At 47.9% G+C, this 23,829-nt stretch overlaps 2 protein-coding genes across 11 annotated transcripts; both read right to left on the reverse strand.

Annotated features, from left to right (window-relative positions):
* Positions 1 to 233: 233 nt before the first annotated feature.
* Positions 234 to 4,546, reverse strand: PRG3 (proteoglycan 3, pro eosinophil major basic protein 2). Its single transcript, XM_017851357.1, has 6 exons — positions 4,510 to 4,546; positions 4,044 to 4,177; positions 2,934 to 3,247; positions 2,152 to 2,283; positions 1,202 to 1,313; positions 234 to 373 (listed from the first exon to the last, which is right to left on the reverse strand). The coding sequence occupies exons 2-6, from the start codon at positions 4,102 to 4,104 to the stop codon at positions 315 to 317; spliced, it is 678 nt and encodes a 225-aa protein (XP_017706846.1). The 5' UTR covers positions 4,105 to 4,177; positions 4,510 to 4,546; the 3' UTR covers positions 234 to 314.
* A 4,721-nt stretch (positions 4,547 to 9,267) lies between these two features.
* On the reverse strand, positions 9,268 to 18,684 carry PRG2 (proteoglycan 2, pro eosinophil major basic protein). Of its 10 annotated transcripts, none has more exons than XR_001881362.1 (7): positions 13,926 to 15,627; positions 13,715 to 13,784; positions 12,816 to 13,123; positions 12,344 to 12,475; positions 11,520 to 11,631; positions 9,846 to 10,186; positions 9,268 to 9,307 (listed from the first exon to the last, which is right to left on the reverse strand). XR_001881362.1 is itself a non-coding variant. In XM_017851358.1 (7 exons), exons 3-7 carry the CDS (start codon positions 13,770 to 13,772, stop codon positions 11,241 to 11,243), a joined length of 669 nt encoding a protein of 222 aa, XP_017706847.1. In that variant the 5' UTR covers positions 13,773 to 13,784; positions 13,926 to 14,795; positions 17,301 to 18,684; the 3' UTR covers positions 11,132 to 11,240. The 10 variants fall into 10 exon arrangements, 9 of the variants coding, with proteins under 9 accessions (XP_017706856.1, XP_017706853.1, XP_017706847.1 ...); XM_017851358.1 differs by lacking the exons at positions 9,268 to 9,307; positions 9,846 to 10,186 and adding exons at positions 11,132 to 11,299; positions 17,301 to 18,684 and having other exon boundaries at positions 13,926 to 14,795; XM_017851361.1 differs by lacking the exons at positions 9,268 to 9,307; positions 9,846 to 10,186 and adding an exon at positions 11,132 to 11,299 and having other exon boundaries at positions 13,926 to 14,030; positions 14,632 to 15,627.
* Positions 18,685 to 23,829: the final 5,145 nt, after the last annotated feature.

The raw sequence follows: 23,829 nt of genomic DNA on the forward strand, positions 1-23,829 counted from the left end.
CACCTCTACTCCCACCACCCACACCCCCGCCCCAATCCCCCCATCCCTACCCCATGCCCAAGGAGGCCTTCAGGACTGCGCCACCCCAGGTCCGGCTCCGCCTCCCAGCGCAGCCGCCAGCCCGAACCTTACTAGGCCATCGGTCACTTTCCCGAAAGAGTGAACACTTCCAGGATTTTCCCGAACTGGGGTAATCCCCCAAAGTGGGCAATAAAGAAACGAGAGTCAGGAAATGCTGTGAGAAGTCTGGATTTATGGGCAGGAGTGGTTGAGGGGCGGGAGGAGGCTGCTGGCAGGATTTCCGTGCCGCTGACTTAGAAGGAGCAAAGGAAGGGCAGTTGCTTCTTGCATTGAGCTCGTCGCCAATAACCTCCTAGCAGCAGAGAGCACAGTGAAGTCCACCGCCCCGCGGGGTCTGGCCTGGGCTTCATCTCCTTCCCTCCTCAGGGACCCCCTATGTCCCCATCAATGGCCATCGTCATCCGCCAGCTGTGTGCTTGCCCCACATCCCTACTGGCTCACATTTGCTGAACTCTTACTGCGAGCTAGGCTGTATGCTAAATGCATTAGATGGACTTAGGTGGGCTATTGCATTTAATCCTTACCATGACTCCAAGAGGTGGGTGCTGTTTATCCCCATTATCCCCATTTCACAGATGAGGAAACGGGGGCTTAGTGGAGATAAACAACGTGCCTATCTCAGTCGGCAAGTGGCAGCGCTGGGATGTGAACTGCAGCGGTCTTTCTCCAGCACATATGGTCTTAGCCACTATACTAAAGTCTCTCACATCTGGCACCCATGCTGCTGCCCACATCTGCTGTTGGAGGCGGGCATCTTGTCTCTCAGCCATCCCTAATTCCCCCATCCTTCCTTTTCTCTCATCCACACCTCATATCCAATTCCGCTACTCTCATTGGTCACATCTGTTGTTGGAATCTATTGCCCTCATATCGAAGGAGGCAAAGAATTTTCCCACACACACACCATCCAGCCCACCCCCCACCCCCTCTCCGGAACTCCTATCACCTGGTTTTGCTTTGAGGATTCCCTATGTCTCAGCCCTCCTCACACACAGGACTTTGATTCTTGAGTCAGCACAAGGGTCTGAGTTTGGGGAAGTGTGTTCAGGCAGCTCAAAGGGGTAGTACTAAGAATCCGCTTTACCACCCCTTCTCCCTGCCCTAGTGCCTTCCACCTCACCTTTGGTGCATAGAGCCACACAGCACCCACGCCCATTCCCAGGTTGCCCTGGGGACCAGTACGCAAAATTCCAGTGGCTCCCATCAGTCCAGCAAAACCGCTTCCACAGGAACTAGAGAAGTGACAGCTAGGTCAGAGGGCAGAGGTTCAGATCCAGGACCTCACAGAACACCCCCTGTTGACTTCTCTCACTGCCTACCCGGCCAGGAGCCACTCTAGAGACCCACTCCTAAGAGTTTCCAGGCAGTGACAAGAAGAGCAACCATCTCTCTCAGCCATCACACAGAGCAGGTTTCTCAAACTTTACTGTGTGTACATTATCTCCCGGGGATCTTGTTAAAACGTAGGTTCTGATTTGAGAGGTCTGCAGTGGGGTCCAAGATTCTACAGTTCTAACAAGCTCCCAGGTGATGGTGGTACTGCTGATCTATGGACCATCCTTTGAATACCAAATATAACGCCACTTACTCACCCACAATTCCAACCACCCTGAGAGAAGAAGGTCCTCATTTCAGGGATAAAAAAAAAAAAAAAAAAAAAAGTCTCCAAGGAACCTATTTAGCTAGCTTTCTAAGTGACTAAGCTGGGTGGGCCTGGAATCTGTCTCGTGACTCCAGTGGTATGCTGGTAAATGTTTATACCAGCTCTTGGGGTGGGTGGAAGGATGGGGAGTAGAAAGGAGCCCTGATGTGTAGCAATTGCCAATTTCCTGTGTGTAAATACTCCCACCATGGCTGATGTCAAGCTGCAAGCATGTAGTCACTGAGCATGGAGTTGGGAAGAGATGTGCATCGTCAGTTCTCCTGAGCCAGTACAAGCCAGCTCCAGAACATCATTGCCTGCCACATTAAGGACATTTTAGCTGCTGGCCTGAAGCTTGGCACCATCAGGTGCTACTTTAACACAATCAGAAAGAACTTACTGCACCCGAGAGTTGGCCCCTGACTTACCCAGCCCCTGAGGATGCCTCCAATCCAGACCTGGGCCTGGTTGGTTGTGCTAGCATAGTGCCGAATGCGATAGTTGAAGTTGAAGCTGTGGATGGAAAGAAGGTTGCCTCCGTAGCATTTGCTGCAGATGTTCTGCAGACAGAAACAAAGTAGAGAATTTCCTCTTATTTATTTCAAGTTTCTGAGTCTCCAGGCAAGAGCTCAGCATCCCTTTTCAGGTTAAAAATAAACCTACTCGCCTCCCTTAATCCTATCTTTTGCTCTTTAATTAGCTATCAGGACAATCCTGCAGGAAGTAATAATACTCATAATAATTATAACCACCTTTTATTGAGAGTTTATTATGACCCAGTGACTATGCCAAACACTTTTCATGTATTATCTCATATAATGCTCACCACAACTCTAAGAAGTTTTATCTTTGTTTTACAAATGAAGGTGCTAAAGCTCTGAAAGGAAAAGCGACTTGCCCAGGTAACACAGCCAATAAAAGGCAGAACCAGAATTTAACGCAGGTGTTTCTAACACTGAAGCCTTTTGTTTAAATCAGTGGTTCTCCCCCAGACCAACATCATCATCACCTGGGGATTTGTTGTAAATGCAAATTCTCAGGCTCCACCCCAGCCCTCCTAAATCAGAAGTTGTGCGAGTGAGGCCCACAAATCTGTTTTAACAATACCTCCAGGTGACTCTGATGCACTAGCCTAAATGAATAGGGAACAGAAGACTGAATGTACTCTCTTCTCCCCCAGGTCCTCCGCAGTAGCCTCCCTACTACTTACCTGAGCGTTTGTAAACGTTGTAGGAGTCTGCACCAATAGGTAGTGGCAGGCCTTGCACCTTGGACTTCCCTGCACTTCAACTGTGTCTTCTTCCCTGGGGCACTGAAAGTCCTTGTCTAAGGCAGCTGGGTCCGACTCCATGGCTTCCTCATCCTCAGAGGCGTCTTGACAGGCAGAAGCCTTGACCTCCTCTCCCTTTGCCTGAGTCACCTCTTTGGTCAGAGCCAAGTCTCTCTCCTGCTCCCTTGAACTAACCAGATCCTGGCCTAGGTCTGCCTCTGTCTCTAGGCTCTGCAGATGGGGGACATCATTCTCTGGGAAAAAGAGGTAACCTACCATCAGGTCAAGAGCTTCCTTGTTCCAGCACCGTGGACAGCTCCAGCAACCTCACCTGAGCTTTCCTAGGAACTCCACCTGAAGCCAAGACTGGAGGATTTCCTTGGTGTTAGGTAAGGAGAGATCTCTCGGGTCACACCCACAAATGGACAAGAACTTGACTCCTGGCCGACACCATGAGTGTGTGTTTTGAAGGTGGGAGAAAGCACGTGTGAGAAGCCCGGTGCAGTCACCAGCCCTTCATCTTAACAGGTGGGTGGTTTTTCCTTTTGAAAGTACAGGTTACAGTTGGCTGGGCGCGGTGGCTCAAGCCTGTAATCCCAACACTTTGGGAGGCCAAGGTGGGCGAATCATGAGGTTAGGAGTTCAAGACCAGCCTGGCAAATATGGTGAAACCCCGTCTCTACTAAAATTACAAAAATTAGCCGGGCGTCGTGGCATGTGCCTGTAGTCCCAGTTACTCGGGAGGCTGAGGCAGAAGAATTGCTTGAACCCGGGAGGCGGAGGTTGCAGTGAGCCGAGATCGCACCATTGCACTCCAGCCTGGGCAACAGAGCGAGACTCCTTCTCAAAACAAAAAACAAAAAAACAAAAAAGAAAGTTCCAGGTTACAGTTCTGAGTCCAGGTGATATCTTACCGGAGATGAGCTGTATTGGCTAAAGAGGGAAGGCTGTGGTCCTGACCTCATGAGTGCAAAAAAAAAGCTGGGGGAGGGGAGTGTAGGAAAAAGGAAAAAAGAGAAAGGTGGATGAGGAGGGAAGGGAGAGACTTACCCAGATGAAGAGCAGAAACTGTTCCCAGCAGAAGAACTGGCAGGAGCAGGAGGCGTTGCATATCTACTGTCTTTTAGTGAGGACACTACTCCACCTTCCTTCTGCGGGCTGTCTTTGTGTATCTAGTGTAGCCCCTGGCACATAGTATAGAGGGAATGTTTGTTTAATTGTTTGATTAAAGAGCACACTAGATTGCTTTCTCTTCTTGCCATGAACAGACGCTGAGCTGGAGAGTCTAGAAAAGGAATAGTGGGAGGGATAACTCAGGTATAAAAGTTCGTCTGTCTTCCAGTCTCTGTTGCTGCTCTCCAGTATCACCTTCAGCCCAGACTCCTGCCCCTGCGGGAACAGGTCTGCTTAGCCATGATGTTTCTAAGGACAGGCCTCCTACGTGCTTGCCCTATGAGGTGCTGCTTCTTCCCAGGGCCTACATTGGTCCTGCCTGGGCAGCCAGAAGAGAACTCACCTTCCAAGAGTCTGAGACCTCCACTCTCAGTGCCTCTGCCTTCAGGACCCAGAAGCAGCCTTTATACTGGGTTTTTGGGGAAGTGGGAAGAGGCCAGAATGATTGCTCTAGGCCAGGGTTGGGGACTAAGAAGCTGATAACGAAGTTTGCTCAGTTATCTCAACCCTGTGCCCTGTTCTCTGCTGGGACTGCAGGGACCTGCCTCCTGGGGCCTACTACCATGTATGGGTGCCCCATACCCTGGTTTGCTTCAGGAGGCCCTGGATGTTATGTCCATTGTCCAGGCATAATTATTATTTATGCCCCCTAAAGTGCCCCAGTCTGAACACCACACCTTAACTCCAGGAGTAGCTTCCTGTTCGTGGAGATCCCAGGGAGCTTGTGGGAGACAATGCGTGGAGGCAGTAAGAGGGGAAGGGGAGGCTCAGTGCTCCCAAGCTCTCACCCATCCTAGGGGTGTTGTGTGCAACATACCCCTCACCCTCATCTCCACCTCGTCTCCACTAGGCATGTATGACCGCCCCTACTTCACAGAGGCAAAATGTGAGATTGAGAGAAAGAGAGAAGGCAACTTGCCAAGGTTCCATGGGAAGTGGAAGAACTGGAATTTCTAAGTCTTTTTGACTCCAAAACCTTCTCTCTTCCTTTCCTCTCTCTCTTTTCTCTCCCTTCCTCTTTCTCACTCTTCTCTCTTTCTCATCTTTTTTTTTTTTTTTTTTTTTTTTTTTTTTTTTGAGATGGAGTCTTGCTCTGTCACCCAGGCTGGAGTGCAATGGCATGATCTTGGCTCACTGCAACCTCTGCCTCCCGGGTTCAAGCGATTCTCCTGCCTCAGCCTCCCGAGTAGCTGGGATTACAGGCCCCCACCACCACACCTGGCTAATTTTTTTTTATTTTTAGTAGAGACAGGGTTTCACTATGTTGGCCAGGCTGGTCTCGAACTCCTGACCTCGTGATCCACCCATTTTGGTCTCCCAAAGTGCTAGGATTACAGGCATGAGCCACTGCGCCTGTCCACCTCTTTTTTTTTTTTTTTTTTTTTTTTTGAGAGACAAAATCTTGCTCTGTCACCCAGGCTGGAGTGAAGTGCTGCGATGATAGCTCACTGTAACCCTGAATTCCTGGGCTCAAGTAATCCTCCTGCCTCAGCCTCCTGAGTCACTGGGATTACAAGCGTGAGCTTTCTCATCTTTAATGTGTGAAAAATCTACATCCTTTCTTCTGTGCTGTGGATCTAGATCAAGGTTCCTCAACCTTTGTGCTATTAATATGTGAGGTCAAATAACTCTTTGTTGTGGGGTACTGTCCTGAGTGTTGTAGAAAGTTTAATGGCCCCTCTGGTCTCTACCCACCAGATGTCAGTAGCATCTCTCCCCACCTCCGCAGATGATCAAAAATGTCTCCACATGTTTCCAAATGTCCTCTGGGGAGAAAAATGGCCCCAGTTGAGGATCTCTGATCTAGAATATGCCACCTTGTCCAACCTCAAGGCATAGCTTCAGGGCTGGCAAGCAGGCAGCATGAAAAGCTCCACGCGGAGTCTCTCCAGCATTCTGTAGATCATCCTCTCCACCCAACCCTCCCCTCCTCACCTCCCATCTCCCACCAGTCTTGTGTCACCCCAAGGTCTGGACTAGAATCAGGCAGGGGAGGCTCTCAACTCAGGGACACTAAGAAATTAAGGGGACAGTAAGAAATTCACTATTCAAGGTAAATAACATTTTAATGAAATATTTCTTAAAAATTGAAATTAATGCAAAACAAAACATCAAAATTTTAACTGACCAAGCTCTAACCAAATTTGCTGCATGTTAAAGAGAGGCTAGCATGTCTCAAACCTTGAATTTGCCAGATATCTCTGCCAAGAGCTAGTGGACTTGTCAGGGTGAACTCAGAGGCATCCTTGTGGTATCCTTCTCAGAACATGAGTATGCCTGGCACATGAGTGGAGGGTGACCCTTGTCAATTAGAAAGTGCAGATTTGTAGGACCGAGCATGGTGGCTCATGCCTGTAATTCCAGCACATTGGGAGGCCTGGGCAGATGGATCACCTGAGGTCAGGTGTTTGAGACCAGCCTGCTCAACATGGTGAAACCCCATCTCCACAAAAAATACAAAAATTAGCAGGGCATGGTAGTGGGTGCCTATAATCCCAGTTACTCAGGAGACTGACGTGGAAGAATCACTTGAACCCAGGAGGCAGAGGTTGCTGTGAGCCGAGATCATACCACTGCACTCCAGCCTGGGTGACAGAGTGAGACTCTGTCTCAAAAAAAAAGGTACAGGTTTATTCCCCAGCCCTCCAGGGGTTTCACCCCAGCCCTCCAGGGTTCAGGGAGCAGGGACAGGCAGCCCAGAGGGTGAGAAGACCTAAATTCCCTCCCCTCCTCTGCTCTCCCAAGGGACCCACAAATGGAGAAGTAACTGAGAGGCCACTTCTGAGTCTGATTGCAGAGTAACGGCCTTGATCACTATCTCCTTAGCCCAACGGACCAAACCCTCCACTTATCTACTTGACTGTAGGAGGACGGGCCAGGTCCAGGACCTAAAAACCTGGTTGCTGAATTTCAAGCTTGAGACCTCCCTAGTGGTGGAGGGTAGAGGCATAGACCCCCATTTGCCATTATTCTTCCTCATCCATTGACCCAGGTCAGGGGTACCATTTCACTTGGTAATTGGGATCACTAATAAGGTTGGCTGCTCTCAGGAACCAATGCCACCATAAGCCTCACACTCACTCATTGTTTCTTTTTTGTTTTCTTTTCTTTCTTCTTTTTTCTTCTTTTTTTTTTTTTTTTTTTTCTGAGACAGTCTTTCTGTCACCTAGGCTGGAGTGCAATGGCATGATCTCGGCTCACTACAACGTCCACCTCCCAGGTTCAAGCGATTCTCCCACCTCAGCCTCCCGAGTAGCTGGGACCACAGGCACCTGCCATCATGCCTGGATAATTTTTTTTGTTTTTGTAGAGATGGAGTTTCACTATGTTGGCCAGGCTGGTCTTGAACTCCTGACCTTAGGTGATCTACCCACCTTGGCCTCCCAAAGTGCTGGGATTACAAGCAGAAGCCACCACACCCGGCCTCGTTTCATTTTACAGATGGAGAAATGGCATCTCAGAGACTTTAAACAAGTTGCCCAAGGTCACACAGCAAGTAGAGACAGGCTTGAACCATAGGCTCCCAGCTCCTTATCCACCCAATAGCTATGTTTCTCTAGCCTCCTCTCATCAACCTCCCTCCTGAACAGACCATTCCCTCTTTCATGTCAACCCTGTTTTCATTGTATATAAACCCTTGGCAAAGATATTCCAATGACCTCAGTGACCTTTTCTGTCTGATTTAAAACAAGAAAAAACTTTTTTGAGGGTCTTCCATGGACCAGACACTATGCTTCATTAAGGTTTTTACACCTGTTACTTAACAACCGCTTAATCCTTAAAAGTCATCCTACAAATTGGGCATTGCCATCTCTAGTCTATATATGTACTACAAAAACTCAGAGAAGTCAAATGACTTATCCAAGTTTGCACAACTCGTAACAAATGATCCGTCAGATCCTAGCCTGTCTGACTCCCAAATCTTTGCTTTTTTTGACACACCCAGATGTGTTACTCCCAGATGATCTAGCCAATGATGCCAACATTGTCTTCAGCATCCATGGAACCCCAAGCCTCTGGCTTAATGTTTGCATTTATGTTCATAGGGGTTTCAAACTCTGCCTCTTGTTCCAAGATTCAGTGCATCCCCTCATTATGCAGAGGGTAGGCCTTGCCATCTTTTTTTTTTTTTTTTTGAGACGGAGTCTCGCTCTGTCGCCCAGGCTGGAGTGCAGTGGCCGGATCTTGGCTCACTGCAAGCTCCGCCTCCTGGGTTAACGCCATTCTCCTGCCTCAGCCTCCGCAGTAGCTGGGACTACAGGCGCCCGCCACCTCGCCCGGCTAGATTTTTTTGTATTTTTTTTTTTAGTAGAGATGGGGTTTCACCGTGTTAGCCAGGATGGTCTCGATCTCCTGACCTCGTGATCCGCCCGTCTCGGCCTCCCAAAGTGCTGGGATTACAGGCTTGAGCCACCGCGCCCGGCCAGGCCTTGCCATCTTGAGAGGCAGTGTAGGATGATGTATAATGAAATCACAAGTTCCAGGGTCAGCCCCTCTCTGCCTCAGCTTTCTCATCTGTAAACTAAGGCTAATGACAAGATTTGCCTCCTGTGAGATCAGCTTAAGCAAAGCTCTCAGAAATATGTCTGGCACATGGGTTGAGTGAGGGTGCCCCTTGTCTATCAAAAAGCAATGAGTGTATTGTTGATTGAACCCCTACTCTGTGCTCTGCACTGTGTAAGGAACTCCATGGATTCAATGATAAAGAATCATTGATAAACTGTTTCACAGAGTTCAGTTAGTATCTTACAGGAGAGGAAAACGCACACACAAACCCATATTTTGGAATATTAGCCCAGTCCCTTTATTTCATGATTTTTACTTTTTAAGAAAAAAAATCTATTTATTTCTTTTGAGATGGAGTTTCGTTCTTATTGCTCAGGCTAGAGTGCAATGGCACGATCTCGGCTCACTGCAACCTTCGCCTCCCAGGTTCAAGCGATCAAGTGATTCTCCTGCCTCAGCCTCCCGAGTAGCTAGGATTACAGGCATGCGCCACCACGCCGGGCTAATTTTTTTGTATTTTTAGTAGAGATGCGGTTTCTCCATGTTGGTCAGGCAGGTCTCAAACTCCTGACCTCAGGTGATCTGCTCGTCTCGGCCTCCCAAAGTGCTGAGATTACAGGCATCAGCCACCGCGCCTGGCCAAGAAAAATTTTTTAATGAATGTACAATGTGCTCTTATAAAGCGCACTGTAGAGTGGACTGCTGGGGGAGTCTTTGCGGTGAACGCACCAATGTGAACATGCCTAGGTCGAGATACACAAGGTGACTAAGAGCCCTGCAGCCTCCTTCATGCCCCTTCTTGATATTACTCCCCCAAAGAAGATCTCTGTGGACTGGAAGTCAAACTTCTGTCAAAGCCCACACCCACAGCAGCAGAGATTTATGAGGAACCAAAGTTCACCTACCATTTAGCACAGAACCTGATACCTAGTCAATGCTTAATAACTGGGAAATATTATTACCCTTTGTTGTTAATATTGAAATAAGGGAAGCAATGCCTTCCCATACCAGAATATAAAGTCCAATAGGGCAAGGAGTGAAAGTTCCACCTTGGCTGCATCCTCACAGCACTCACCACAGGGCTGAACCCATAGTCCACCACCTTTGAAATCAACAGATTCTCGTAGAGCAATAGTTGAAATGGACCTGAGTTTGATTGCTTTCTCAACTTACTGTGTGACCTTAGACAAGTAGCATCCCTTCTCTGTGCCACACTCCAAAAAAAAATAGAGTTCTTGTTTCACCCCTCTCTGAGCCTCCAATCCCATATGAAGATCTGTGAACTGGAGGCAAGCTGGAGAAAAAAATGGCTTTAGAACTTTGAATTATTTTCTTCTGCTGACCTCTGCAGTAGAGAAGGGGTTGAGAATGCCTTCCTCCCTCCCCTCTGATTAAAGCTGTCTCACCTCCAGCTGGGCTAGAGTCCTGTGTCCCAAGATGAACCCAAGAGTGAGACAGTCTATCTTTCCTCCCGCAGTGCTTCATCCCCGTGTGATCCTAAGGGGAGTAACCAGCTGTAAAAGCACAAGGGTTAAAGGAACATGCTTTGGAGCAGAGTTGAATTTCAGTATGGGTTGCATTTAGAGGTTCAGTCTCGGGCAAGTCTTTTGACAGGTTCTAACTCCTCTGAGCCTGGTTCTGTAAAATAGGGTTAATAATTATTGATCACATGAGGTCGTCTAGGCAGGATGCCTGCCACAGCAGGGGGTATGTTGTGGGCACTCAATAAGTGGTAACAACTAGTAGATGTTTTTGTGCCTATGTTACAAACAACCATATATCCCAAGTGCCAGGGAACTACGTCTTGTATTCCCAGGCCTCATTCAGAGTCTGACACATGGCAAGCTGTCTTATATCAGATTTCCCCAGAAGGAGATCCTGAGACAGGGAGTTGCGTACAAGTGTTTATCTGGGAGTTGCAGAGAGTAGGAAGGAGCAGAGAATGCAGCTGAGGAAGGGAAGGCAACCCATAAAATGCATGAAATAAGGCCAACTACCACAGCAGGCCACTGGGAAACGGTGCCCAATACATGTTAGGTTTATTCCACTTGAGGGGTCGGGGATTGGGGTACTTATACATTCATTCCTGAGAGTTGTGGACTGTTCTCAGGGACATGTTAATTTCCTTACATATCAAACCAACCACAGTTCTGAGGTTGGAGAGAGAGAGAGAGAAATGCAAAGTGGGCCATTGGGAGTCTACCTACAACCTTGAAAGGCCCTAGCAGCACCTATTTAGGTGCCCAGTAATGAGATGTTCTATGAAGAGAGCTAGCTGAGCCCATTCCTCCATCTCCAAAAGGCTCCATAGACCCAACTCCACCCTCCATCCTCCTCCTCAAGGAGTGTTAGCTTCTGACCCTTCTGTGAAAGGTGTGGTGTGGGGAGAGATGATAAGGAAGAAGTTTCAATGAGGGCTAAGTAGAGTGGATCAGTGATCAGATGAGAAAAGAAATCTGTTTCAGTAAAACTCATTTTATTGCAGGGAGGTGGAGGGAGAAACGGCAAGCAGAGGAGGGGAGGCAGCTGCCAGGGGAGGATAGCTCTGAACTGCTGGCTGGGACCAGCTCAGTAGGAACAGATGAAAGGAAGTTTTCTGAGGCAGTGGGCTCGACGCCAGTGGCCTCCTGTGAAGGCAGAACAGAAGGGGACTTTCAGCCTCTTGTCCACCCCAATTCAACCCACAGGAGGGCCTCTTCTCCCATCCACACACCACTGTGGAGTCGAAGTATACAAAAGACCCAGGAAACCTCTCCCTCAGAGGGTCAGGCTCTTCGTAGCATCTCCTCCTTGGGGCACTTCCCACCTCCCAGACCTTTCCATCGTTCATCCCCAGCCCCACCTCACCTCGGGTACACAGGGACACACAGTGACCACCGCGGGACCAGGGCTGGTGAGCAGCCCAGTACGCAAAGTTCCAGCGGCTGCCGTCAACCCACTGAAAGCGTCTGCAGCGACCCTGGAGAAAGCAAGAGGGGAAGAACGGATGGGGCAGAGGGAAGGCAGAGAGGCAGACTTGGCCCTGTATCTGCCAGCTCTTCCTGCTGCCCACCGGGCAATGGGCCTTTCCCTGCTGGACCATGATGGGAACTGTCCTAGTCATCTGAAATGCTGATCCATGGCAATCATCACCATCAGATTCTATGCATCCCAGTGACAGGCTTATCCTTCCAGCCCTAACAAAAGGTAGAGCAGGGGTTGCCAACTCATCCTAGAGATGAGGAAACAAACTCATGGTCTTGTTTTATTTATTTTTATTTATTTATTTTTATTTATTTATTTTTTTGAGGTGGAGTTTCGCTCTTGTTGCCCAGGCTGGAGTGCAATGGCTCGATCTTGGCTCACCGCCACCTCCGCCTCCCAGGTTCCAGTGATTCTCCTGCCTCAGCCTCCCGAATACCTAGGATTACAGGCATGCACCACCATGCCCTGATAATTTAAGTTACGTAGATAGTAAGAGATGGAAAGGAACTTGTACCCAAACCTCCTGATTCTAAATTCTTAGCTCTTCCCTGAATGCCCAGACAGCCCCCTCAGTGTTGTCTGTGGGTGTCCATCTATCCCTGGTTCGTCTGGAGATTATAGAGGAGAAAAACAGACAAATCTGCCGCAAGTTGAGTACTGGCTGAGATCAGCAGGTGCACGCCATTTAGTGTTCACACCTCTCTTACCGAGCCTGTGATCCTGCCTCCAATCCAGACTTGACCCTGGTTGAGCGTGCTGACTGACCACTGGATTCGAGAATTAGTATTGAAGTTGTGGATGGAAGCCAGGCTGCCCCTGTAGCACCTCTGGCAAGTAAACTGTAGGGCAGGATAAAAGACAAAGAATGGAGCATCCCTCCTACATGAATTCATGTGGGTCTTGAGTTCCCACAATTCATGTCCTCACTCCCTGCCACAACCATTTAAAGGTTGGAGACCAGAATGCAACCTCTGTTTCTAGGTGGACTTCCCCTCTTACCCCAACACCTCTGTGAGGCTCAGGTTCTACTGAGCCCTCACATCTACTGAGACAGGGCCTCTGGGACATCTACTGAGCCCAGGGCCCTCAATGGGGAAAAGAGCCAGTGATAGCAATGCTGGAGACATGTCCCACACCCCTCCCATGCTCCCGCCTCAGCCTCAGCCACAGGTCACTCACCCAAGCTTGGTTAAACGTGCGAGGACATCTCACTAGGAGGTAGCGGCAGGTCTGGCACCCAGGGATGCCCACCACTTTTATTGTATCCTCTTCCTCAGGACACGTAAGGTTTTTGTCTACCATATCTGGGACTGAGATCGACTCAACAGCCCCATCTTCCTTGGAGGCATCTTCACTTCCAGAGCCCCCCTCCTCCTCTTCCTCCAGCTCCCTGGAAAGGATCTCCTCCACCTCCTGTTCTGGCATCTCCTCATCCTCAGGCAGGGTCTTAGCACCCAAAGTGCTCTCAAAGGTGGAAGTCTCAGGACCTGGCAGGGAGGATGGCCAGGTGTCCTTCCTTCACATCTCCCCTTGTTCCTCCCCAGAGCCACGGACAGCTCCCACCTTGCCCTGGGCATCAGAGTGCTCAACCCTGCCTGGGAAGAGGAACCTGGAACCCAGTCTCCATGAGGGGAACCCAATATGCCCGACAAGGTCAGGGTGGTTAAGAGCATGGACTTAGAGTTGGGCAGTCATGGGCTTGGGTACTGGTTCCATCATCCACTAGCTTTATTTCTTCATCTGTGAAATGGGTATACAATACCACCTACTTCATGGAGATGCTAAGAGAGTTAAAGGAGAGAAGGCATGGAAAGTGCTGTGTACCCAGTAAGCTCAAAGTAAGCATCATGGAGAAAGGACAAAATTGGGAATGTCACAGTAAAACCAAGACCACAGACATAACAGATGCCCTGAGAAATTCTTTCAACTCCTGGCCATAGGGTCCCCATCCCTTTAAGCACACAGAAATTCAGAAATAGAAGACGATCAAAGAAGGGGGTGGGTATGTAACTCTGACCCCATTTACTATAGAAAGGAAAAAAATGGAGAAAGAAAGACTGAAGGCAAACAACACTTACTCAGATGAAGAGCAGAAACTGCCCCAAATAGAAGAGCCAGAAGTAGGGGGAGTTTCATCTTGGCTTTCTCCTGCAACGGAGAACACAGTTTGTCATTGACACACACAGACACACACGCACACACATCACAATCACACCATTAGGGGACGGTGGGAGTCAGGTGGAGAAAAAGAAGGCCTGAATAGAAATTGGGATGGCCAGAAAAGCTCACGCCAAGCTCAGCTCCTGATGCTTCAGGATCCAGGACACAAGGACCTCTTTCTAAACAGAACGCAGCAAACCCTGAGGGGTGGCTGAGGCTGGCTTTCCTTCAGGCCTGGAAGTAAAGAAGAAACTATTACACTTGTTTGTTTGTACTTAATGGGTCCCTCAGAGTCTATGACACAAAAGAGGAGGGAGAAGCAATGATTATTGGCTTTCCTCGGAACACACAGGACTTAGAAGGTATGTCCCCTCCTCAAAGCTCAAGAAGCCACCCACGCTGTCCTTCACGTCTCCACCGTCTTCCCCAGCCAAGGAGCGCTTTCACATCCCACAGAAGGAATGTGCAAGGCAGAGGATGAAGGCTGCCCCTGCCAACACCTCGTAACCTGAAAGCCACTGGTAGACCCCTGCCAGCCCTCCAGAAACCGTCAGCCACAGCCAGGGACCTCCTGGGAGAATAAACTGTCACCAGCTCTACCACAGCAGAGAAAGCACTCACCCACCTAGAGACCCTCCTGGGTCTTTAGATCTTCCCAAAGCCCAGGTCCTTCTTGGCTCCCTCTCACAAAGACATCTTATATAGAGGCCTTGGAGGAACTTCCCCCGGGGGAGAGAGTTTGCCTCTGTCAGAGGGAGATAGCAAGGCTGATAAGGACCATTTCATCACTTCCCTGGGGAGTCCACTCATTCAGTGAAGATTTCTCTCCTGGTACCTCCTTCAGGAACCCAGGGACCATCTGGAACAGCCCTGGGCAATGGTTCTTATCCTGGGCTACACTTCAGAATCGCCTTGGGTGCTTTTCCAAAATACACGTCTCCCCTGCTTTACTGGTGTTTTGAATTACCACAAACATTTTGAGAGCAAATCTGTCCATATCTATTAGAATAAAAAATGCACATTTGATCAGTTTCACTCTTTGGAGACCATCCTTTAGACATAAAAGCACCTATAAGTAAGAAAACTTTTACAGAGTTGTTATTGCTTGTCTATTTGTAGAAATGAAAGCAATCTTGAGATCCATCAATCGGACACTGAATAAAATGTGTTCTCTGTCTTCTACAGAAAGTTATATGGCTATGAAAAGAAGAGCTGGACCTGTATCTATAAACCTGAAGAGATGTGTGCGCGACATTATGAAGTGAAAAAAGGCAAGATACTGAGGACAGTATTTAGTATGTGAATAGTTTTACAAGGAAAACAAACCCGCATAGGTGCTTATCTGTGAGCGTCCTTATGTGACCGTTGATGGAGGGAATGCTAAGAGGAATCACACCAAATAGTTGACCTTGTTGCCTCCAGAAGCAGGGGAGGAGAGGGAAGAAAGTGGGAGGCAGATTGTTGTTTATCTTCTTTTTATAACTTTGCATTTCTTCAGTGATTATGGCAAATGTGTGCTGAATCTGTAATTTTGAGGCTGCCTTAGTAAGTATTTTTAAAAATATGCAGATGCCCTGACCAGAAACTTCTGATTGGCTAACAGGTCTAGAGTGAAGGTCAGATGTCTGCATTTTTGCTTAAAGTTTCCCAGCTGATCGTGATGGAAGATGGGTCTAGGAGTGACTGTCCTGAGGATCTTCAAGTACAGGAAATGTTCACATACGTCTAACTGCTTTCTTTCTGAATCACACCACTGAGTTGGCCAACCTACCAGCCTTCATTGTGGTAACATTTATTGAACATTTTAAAATGCCATGCATGGCAAGTGGCTGGATGCAGTGGCTCATGCCCGTGATCCCAGCAGTTTAGGAGGCCGAAGTGGGCGGATCATTTGAGGTCAGGAGTTTGAGACCAGCCTGGGCAACATTGCGAAGCCTCATCTCTACTAAAAATACAAAAATTAGTCTGGTATGGTGGTGCCTGCCTGTAATCCCAGCTACTTGGGAGACTGAGGCAAGAGAATCACTTGAACCCAGGAGGTGGAGGTTGCAGTGAGCTGAGATTGTACCACTGCACTCCAGCTTGGGCAACAGAGTGAGACTCCATTTCAATCAATCCATCCATCAATCAATAAAATGCCATTCATGGCAAGTATCACCTCATTTAACCTCTTTTTAAAAACCTAGTGAGGTAGGTGGTTGATACCCCATTTTCCAAGTGAGAAACCCAGGCTCTGTGTGGCTCCTGACCGCCGCCCCCACCCGCAACACTGCCCTTATTGGATCAATGCCCTGTATACACCCTCTTGTAACTCCAAGGGCTTGTCCTTATCACAGTCATTTTACTTTTCTTGTGAGATTACTTGGTTAATGGATTAACATCTGTCTTCCTTCATGATGGTGAAGGCTGTATCTCTTTACTCACCATTGTATCCTTGGTGCTTAGTATAGTGCCAGGCACAAAGTAGGTACTCAATAAACATACGTTAAAGTAATTAATGGTTAAGTAACGTGGTCAGGTACATAACAGGGTTAGAATTCAAATCCAGTTCTTTCTGGCACCAAACTTCTCTCCCTTCCCGTGTGTCTGCTTATGTGTCAGAAATGATACTGTCCAGGTGGAGATAAAAACAGAGTGAAGCATAGATCCTGTATTCAATTTGCTTACAACCTAATGTGTAAGATGAGTAAATCGAGGTCAAACAAAAGGAAAAGGGTTAAGACCGAGCTAGGAAACACCCTCTGCTAATTCAGAAGGAAGTCCGTCCATAGTAAAAAGAGAGCAGAAAAGGCTCCATGAACCAAGGAACTGATTCCTACCTGGATGGAAAGGTGCAACTAAAAGGGAAGGAAACAGGCATTTCAAGTAGAAGGAACAGCTTGAGCAAAGGTGTGGAGGTTGGACAACCTTGGCATATGCACAGGACACTGTTATTGCCTTCATAACTAAAGTTAACAGTATACACATTGGGAAGGAATGAGAAAAACAAGGAAGGATGCATTTCATCTTGAGCCGAGGATGGAGATAACCGTCCACTGTCTCCACTGATTTAAAAGACAGAAGCAGAAAAGGACAGACTCAACAAGAGCCTCGTCAGGAGCTTCGAGCTGGGTTCTGCCCACTCCCCTCTGCAAGCCCTCCCCGCAGGGCCTCTTTGGCAGTTGGACAGAGGATTACCGTCAGAAGGTGATGAGAGGGAGCCTATTCTTGGAAGCCAGTTGACTGCTCAGGGACACTCACCCCTAGGGAAGTCTCTCTTTTAGGTCACACAATCCAGGATCTGAAATCCACAGCTTAGCAACCCTGAAAATTTCATGTCATCAACATTCACTGGAAGTATACAGCAGTGTCTGAGAGGGTGGGTTCTGGAGTCAGACAGTCCAAGTCAGACTCAAAGTGACTGGGTCTAGCACTTAATAGCTGTGTGTCGTGTCCCTGGACAAGTCCGTTAAACTTTCTGTACTTCATTATCATCATTTATGAAATAGAGATGACAATACCTACCTCACGGGGTAGCGTGAGAAATGAATGAGATAATTCACATGTAGCATGCATACTGTGAGATGCCCAACCACCTCACCCCTTCCTGTGGTTTCTGGGATTCCATTTCTTATGGATCTTGGCGGAGGGTAGGCCTCTCATTTTTTAAGACAAAAGTGCCTAATGGATTTCCAGCTTCCTTTGCAGCTAAGGCATATGACTGGGCTCTATCAAAGAGAAGAAGCATCTGTTCAAGACTTTGAATCTGGAGCTAGTGACCAAAAAGATGGAGGCCAAGAAGGACTCTCTCTGGCGGTTGTGTTGGCAAGATTGAGTACCTGGAGTTGTAGTACCCACAGAGGCACTGCAGGATACATTGATCCAGGGTCTGAGCCCTACAACATCCTGGGTGCCAGCCACAAGGTCTAGGTCTCAGCAGCAGTGGGATTCTCCCTAGACCTGTTCTGCAGCCTGACTTTGGCTCCATGTCTGGTTTTCTGGCCCTTCCTGCAATTTCATGAGCTACTCCATTTCCTTTCGGTCCTGGATTTTTCTACTCAGACCAGCCGTGAAGAGTTTCTGTTGCCTGCCATTAAGAGCCCCGACTGACACAGCATTTAGCACAGGAACTGGTATTTAGTTATTGCTTAGTAAATGAATGCTACCCAGGGTCTTTGAGTGTGACCAACATTAATCAAACTCTCAAGAGACTGATGTCTACTTCTGGTGCCAATGACATAAATGAGGTTGAACTGTACTCACACGGGGCCCACTTGCCCAGGCTCTCTGGTAAGTACATTCTCTCCCTGCATCACAACTATGGTGTGCTCAGGACTTGAATTTTGAATAGGAGCAAAGAGCTGGAGGCCTTTGGGTCCGGTGCCTTTGAGCAAGAGAACTGATACCCATCATCTCCATTTAATCGTCGGCCCTGACTCCCTCCCCAAGAAATGTTGACTCAACACTGCAGGATCCTGAATCTTAGGCATCCTCCTTTCTAGCCCTAAAGTTACTACAGAGGCTTGGAGGTTCCTAAACAGACTCAGTCAATCCTCTCCATACTAGCACTCTCAAAGGGGACCTGACAGATCACTGCTGCATTTAATCTTTTCTGATCTCATTCTCAGGGACTTGTGGGAGAGCATGCTATAGCTCCTGGTACAACCTGTCCAGTGTCAGACCTGGCACTGAGGGATCTGCCCCTCTACAAGGGTGGGCTGCTGCAACAGGAGAAAAACGTGTGCATCAGGCAGAGCACAGATCACCTTGGAGATGGTGCCAACACCAAGGAGCTCTCGGGATGCCCCTCCCATGCCCAACCCCCAACACATGGCAGCTTAAAGACTAAAAAAAATCACAGCTCCAGATATGCAGCTCACATTATTTAGCCCTCACCTCCACCTGCGTCCCTCCCCACACCCTGCAGCAGAACTTTTCAAACTGGAAACTATGAATAGGCTTCAGGGAACCATGAACCCTGCAATTATAGACAACATATGGTGCAATGTTTCTAGGGTGAGGGTCCAAACCCACCATGAGATTCTTTGATGACTTCCCAAAAGGCAAGAGAACCTCTAACTTTACTGGCTGATTTTTTTCCAGAAGAACCAAGAATGACATCCCACTGTTCTTCACCAATAAAATCCTGCTTGGCCCTTTTGATAGGCAGGATTCAGTTGTCCCCTGGTGCGCTCTGCATAATCGCTGGGACTGTAAATAGGATGGATTTTATGCCTGTGGTTGTGTGATGTTACATGCCACAGTTGACTTTAAGGAAAAGGGACTGCCCTGTCTGGGTACGATCTAATCAGGTGATCCCTTAAAAGGGACAGGGCTCTCTTCCCGAAGTCAGAGATTCCAACCATGTGTGGGATTCAATACAAGGGAAATTCTCCATTGCTGGCTTCAAGGATGGAAAAGACCAGGCACGTGGCAAGGAATGTGGGCAGCCTCAAGGACCTGAGAGCAGCCCTCATCTGACGGTCAGCAAGAAAACAGGACCTCAGCCCTGCAACCCCAGGGAACAGAATTTTGCCACAACCACATGAGCCTGGAAGAGAACCCTAAACTCTAGATGAGCACGCAGCCCAGACAACATCTTGATTTTAGCCTTGTGAGACCCTGAGCAGAAAACCTAGCCATGCTGGGCCCACACTGCTGATGGACTCACGGTGAGCTAATAAACATGAGTTGTTTGAAGCTGCTAAATTTGTGGCAATTTGTTATGCAGAATAGAAGACTAATACAGCCCTCAAGGCCCATCTCCCTCCCATGGTGAAATTTACAGTGGGTGCAGGAATTGGCAGAGAAGGGTCCCACAAGAATGGGCTGAGCAGCTGCTGGAAAATAACCCAGGGACAGCAGAGAGGTAAGATGGACAGTGAGAAAGAGAAGTTTGATTCAGGCCAGAGATCTCACCATTCTCTCCCTCAGACCACAGGAAGCCAGGTGGCCCTTCTAGTTACAAGTTCTGCTCCAGGATTCTCTCCCCGCCCTCAGAAAAGTGATGGACTCCAGGGACCTGCCCTCTGGGGCTGATCAACTGCTTGTTAGCTGGGCTTAGCCAATATCCCCATGGGGCAGATAAAAGCTGGTGAAAGTGCTAACACCACCGCAGGGGCGAGTGGCCCGGGAGATACGGACTGGGCTGGTGTTCTGTGAAATCGGCCTGGACAACAGTTCCCCATTTGGATGCCCCAAAGATTGACATAGACCAAGACGATTGGCATGTGAGATCTGGAAGGCCCCTTAGAAACGAGCCAGCCCAGTCCCCATGCTCAGATAGGTTCTTCCCGCTTCCTCAGGAAGTGACATTATCCTCCTTCCCCTCCAGGAACCTCTGCTCCCAGAGACCATGAACACTCAGTGAGTTTAGAAGGAATATGACTTTGCAGTAATTGCCTCCCCTGCCCCACCTTCCACCTTCCCCAGTCCATCTACTTCTCCCCATCTCCGCTGCCACCTCACTAGCCCCTGCGACCATATTTGATAACATGTATCACAAGCCATTGTCCCCATGCTTTCCATTCAAAGTCTTCCCACATACTAGCAATTAACTCAAACCCATTACAACCATCTGCAAAGTCTTTCATGATCAGGCTCTTGTCTACCAGCTCAAACTCATCGGCATGCCAAGTGACGCTTGTCATACTGGTCCCAGCTCCACTGGCCAAGCTAAAGCATTTGTACTGGTTAAAAGTCTACCTCCTCAGATCAGCCTTCTCCGAGAACTCTTTCTAAAAGAAGCCCACTACCCCACTCTCCTATTTGGTACTTTTGTTCCACGTCATCACATTTATTTCCACCAGAGCATTTACCAAAATGATACAATCTTGCTTTCTTACTGGTTTCTTGTTTATTGTCTGTCTCTTTCAGAAATTAAACTTCATGACAACAGGGACCTTGTCTGTCTCGTTCACGGCCTATAACTTACTCAGATCATAGAAGGAGTTTTTCCATTACATAATGAATTAATTAATTGACTAATCAACCCCCTGGAGAAAGTTTAACTGTGTTTAGGTCAGAGTACAGTCTACTTATTTCGATTCTGCAGGTATTTTCTGAGCCTCATCCACCATGCACACAAGCCTCCGCCAGACTCTGGATCATCCATTCATTCATTCATTCATTCATTCATTCATTCATTTAATAAATACTTAAAGAGAATCTCTAGCTTCAGGGAGGTTTAAGGCAGCTGATAAATAAGGCAAACAGGATGAACATATTAGTAAAACAGGGCAATGTATTGAGGAGACACTCAGAAGTGTAGAACTAACATGAATGGAAGACACACACATTTTCAGTGCTGCCAGGATCACATAAAGGACGAGGGCAGGCAGAGAAGGCTTTCTTGAGAAGTGCTTATCCTAGGCTCAACAGACTGACAGACAGGATAGGACAAGCAGAGGAGAAGTGGGATGGCATTTTTGGGGGCCAACCATGTCCTGGTAGTGCTGGAATTTGAGCCAAGATATGGATGATTTTGTGTTTTTTGGAGGTTAAGTCAATGAGTGAGCTGGCTTCTCTGCTTTGCACCAAAGCCAAGCTCCTCCAGCAAGCAGTGTAGACTCACTGACCACTTCCTCAACACGCTCTTCCTCCTCAAACCATAGCAATCTTGTTTCTGTTATCTCTATTGCTCCACCAAAACTGCTTTTGTCAAGGTGCCCACTGACCACCCCGTTGCCAAACCCAACAGACATTCTTCAGTTATTATCCTACTTGACCTCTGCAGTAGTGATACCTCTTCACTTCCCCCTTCTTAAGAACTGCTTCCCTTCTCAATAGCCTTTGCGGCCATTCCCTCCCAATTTGTTGGCAGGCTCCTCTTATTCTTCCGGATGATTAAATATTGGGGATCACCTGGCTTCTTAGGGCACGTCTCTCCTAACTCTGCACACCCTCCACAGGTTATGTCATCTCTCGTGGCTCAAGCTACCAAATATATATGCAGATCATTCCCAAGTCTTCATCTCCAGCCCCAGGCCTGCTTCTGAGATGCAGACTCACACATATGATCACCCAAGATGCTTCTCCACTCCCATGGGCATCGTGAGTCCAACACATCTCAGACTGAACTCAACACACAAACACACACACACACATACACACACAAACCCGCTTCACTTTTTGTGGGCACTTTCTCAGAAGAAATCATCACCTTCCAACTAGACCTGCAAGGCAGGACTCTGGGCATCCTTCATCCCTCCTGCCCATCATCCACACATTAGTAAGTTGTAGTGCTTTCTTCACCATCTCATCCAGCCATCCATCCCCCTTTCCTCTGCCACTTTCCTAGTTGCCTGCTGACCATTTTTCATCTGGATCATTTCAGTGGCTCCCAAATTACTTTCCCTACCTCCAGTCTTACCACCTCCTCCACCTCTGATGCACTGTCTACAAGCAGCCAAAATGAGCTTTCTAAAACCCAGAACTGATTACACCAGCACTTTCCAATTACTCCTTCTTGCTCTCCGGCACACTCTCTTTATGTTTTGACCCCTACTTACCTAAACCTCTCAACACTGTGGACATTTTTGACTGGACACTTTTTTGTTACAGAGGCCTGTCCTGTGCATTGTTAGATGTTTAGCAGCCTCTCTAATCTCTACCAAAACGATACTAGTAGTACTTTCGCTGCTGGGCTGTGACAATCAAAACATGTCTCCAGACATTACCAAATGTCCCCTCTGAGGCAAAACTATGCTCAGCTGAGAATCACTTCTTGACAACCTCAGTTCTCCCCCTCACCACACACACACACAGTGCTCCAATCATGTTGAACGCCCTGCTATTTTCCTAACGTGACATGATCGCCCATATTTTGTCACATGTCATTTCATCTGCCCAGAATGTCCTTTCCTCCCTAACCACTGTGCTCATTCCTTTTCTTCATCGAAGTTTCACCCAAGGATCACCTCTTCCAGGAAGCCTGCCTTGGCTCTCCCAGAGAAAGGTAGCAAGGAGACTAATCAGGGCTTCTCTCTAGTCCAGCCCCCTTCCCACCTCATTGTAGCAATCTTCTTGCTGTTTCCCCAGTACAGCCAGAGCCTTGCCTCCTTCACCTGTGCCTCTCTGGTCCTGCACAGTTCCGGAAACACAGTAGAGGCTCAATTCATGTTTGCTGTGTAAGTGAATACATGAAGAAAAACAATTTTTGTTTAAGCCTGTCAAAGATTGAGTTGGGCTCCCTGAAATGAGATTTTAGGCAGGAATTTCTAGGTGCTGAGTATGTTAAGTGCTCCATATCATTCAATCTTCTAAACAACTTTAGGACACAAGTGCCATTAAACTTCATAAATTACAGACAAAAGACTGATCCTGGGAACGGTTAAGTCACTTGCCAGGCAAGTGTCAGAGCCAGGATCCGAATGAAGAGGCTGCGTTCTTGTCCATGCCTCACTTCCCCGTGGTGGTGAATAACTAGCACAAAGCCATTTGCATACAGTTCTTTAATGTAACTTACCCTTTGCGTACGTTCTTTAATGTAACTTATTTGGGTATGTACGTTCTTTAATGTAACTTACCCTTTGCTTACGTTCTTTGTGTGTACATTCTTTAATGTAACTTACCCTTTGCATACGTTCTTTAATGTAACTTACCCTTCGTCTATGTTCTTTAATGTAACTTACCCTTTGCCTACATTCTTTAATGTAACTTACCCTTTGCATACGTTCTTTAATGTTAATGTAACTTACCCTTGGGTATGATACATTCTTAATGTAACTTACCTTTTGCTTATGTTCTTTGTATGTACATTCTTTAATGTAACTTACCCTTTGCTTACCATTCTTTTTTTTTTTTATTTTTCCCTTTTTGAGACGGAAGTCTTGCTCTGTCGCCCAGGCGGGGGTGCAGGTGGGCCGGATCTCAGCTCACTGGCAAGCCTCCGCCTCCCGGTTCACGGCCATTCTCCTTGCCTCCAGCCTCCCGAGTAGCTGGACTTTCAGGGCCCAACCGCCACCTCGGCCCCCCCGGCTAATTGTTTGTAATTGTGTTGTTGTTTTTGTTTTTTTTGGTTTTTTTTTTTGAGAACGGAGTCATCCGCTCTTCG

Source organism: Rhinopithecus bieti, unplaced genomic scaffold, assembly GCF_001698545.2.
Source record: "Rhinopithecus bieti isolate Rb0 unplaced genomic scaffold, ASM169854v2 scaffold_33444, whole genome shotgun sequence".
Taxonomy (NCBI): Eukaryota; Metazoa; Chordata; class Mammalia; order Primates; family Cercopithecidae; genus Rhinopithecus; species Rhinopithecus bieti.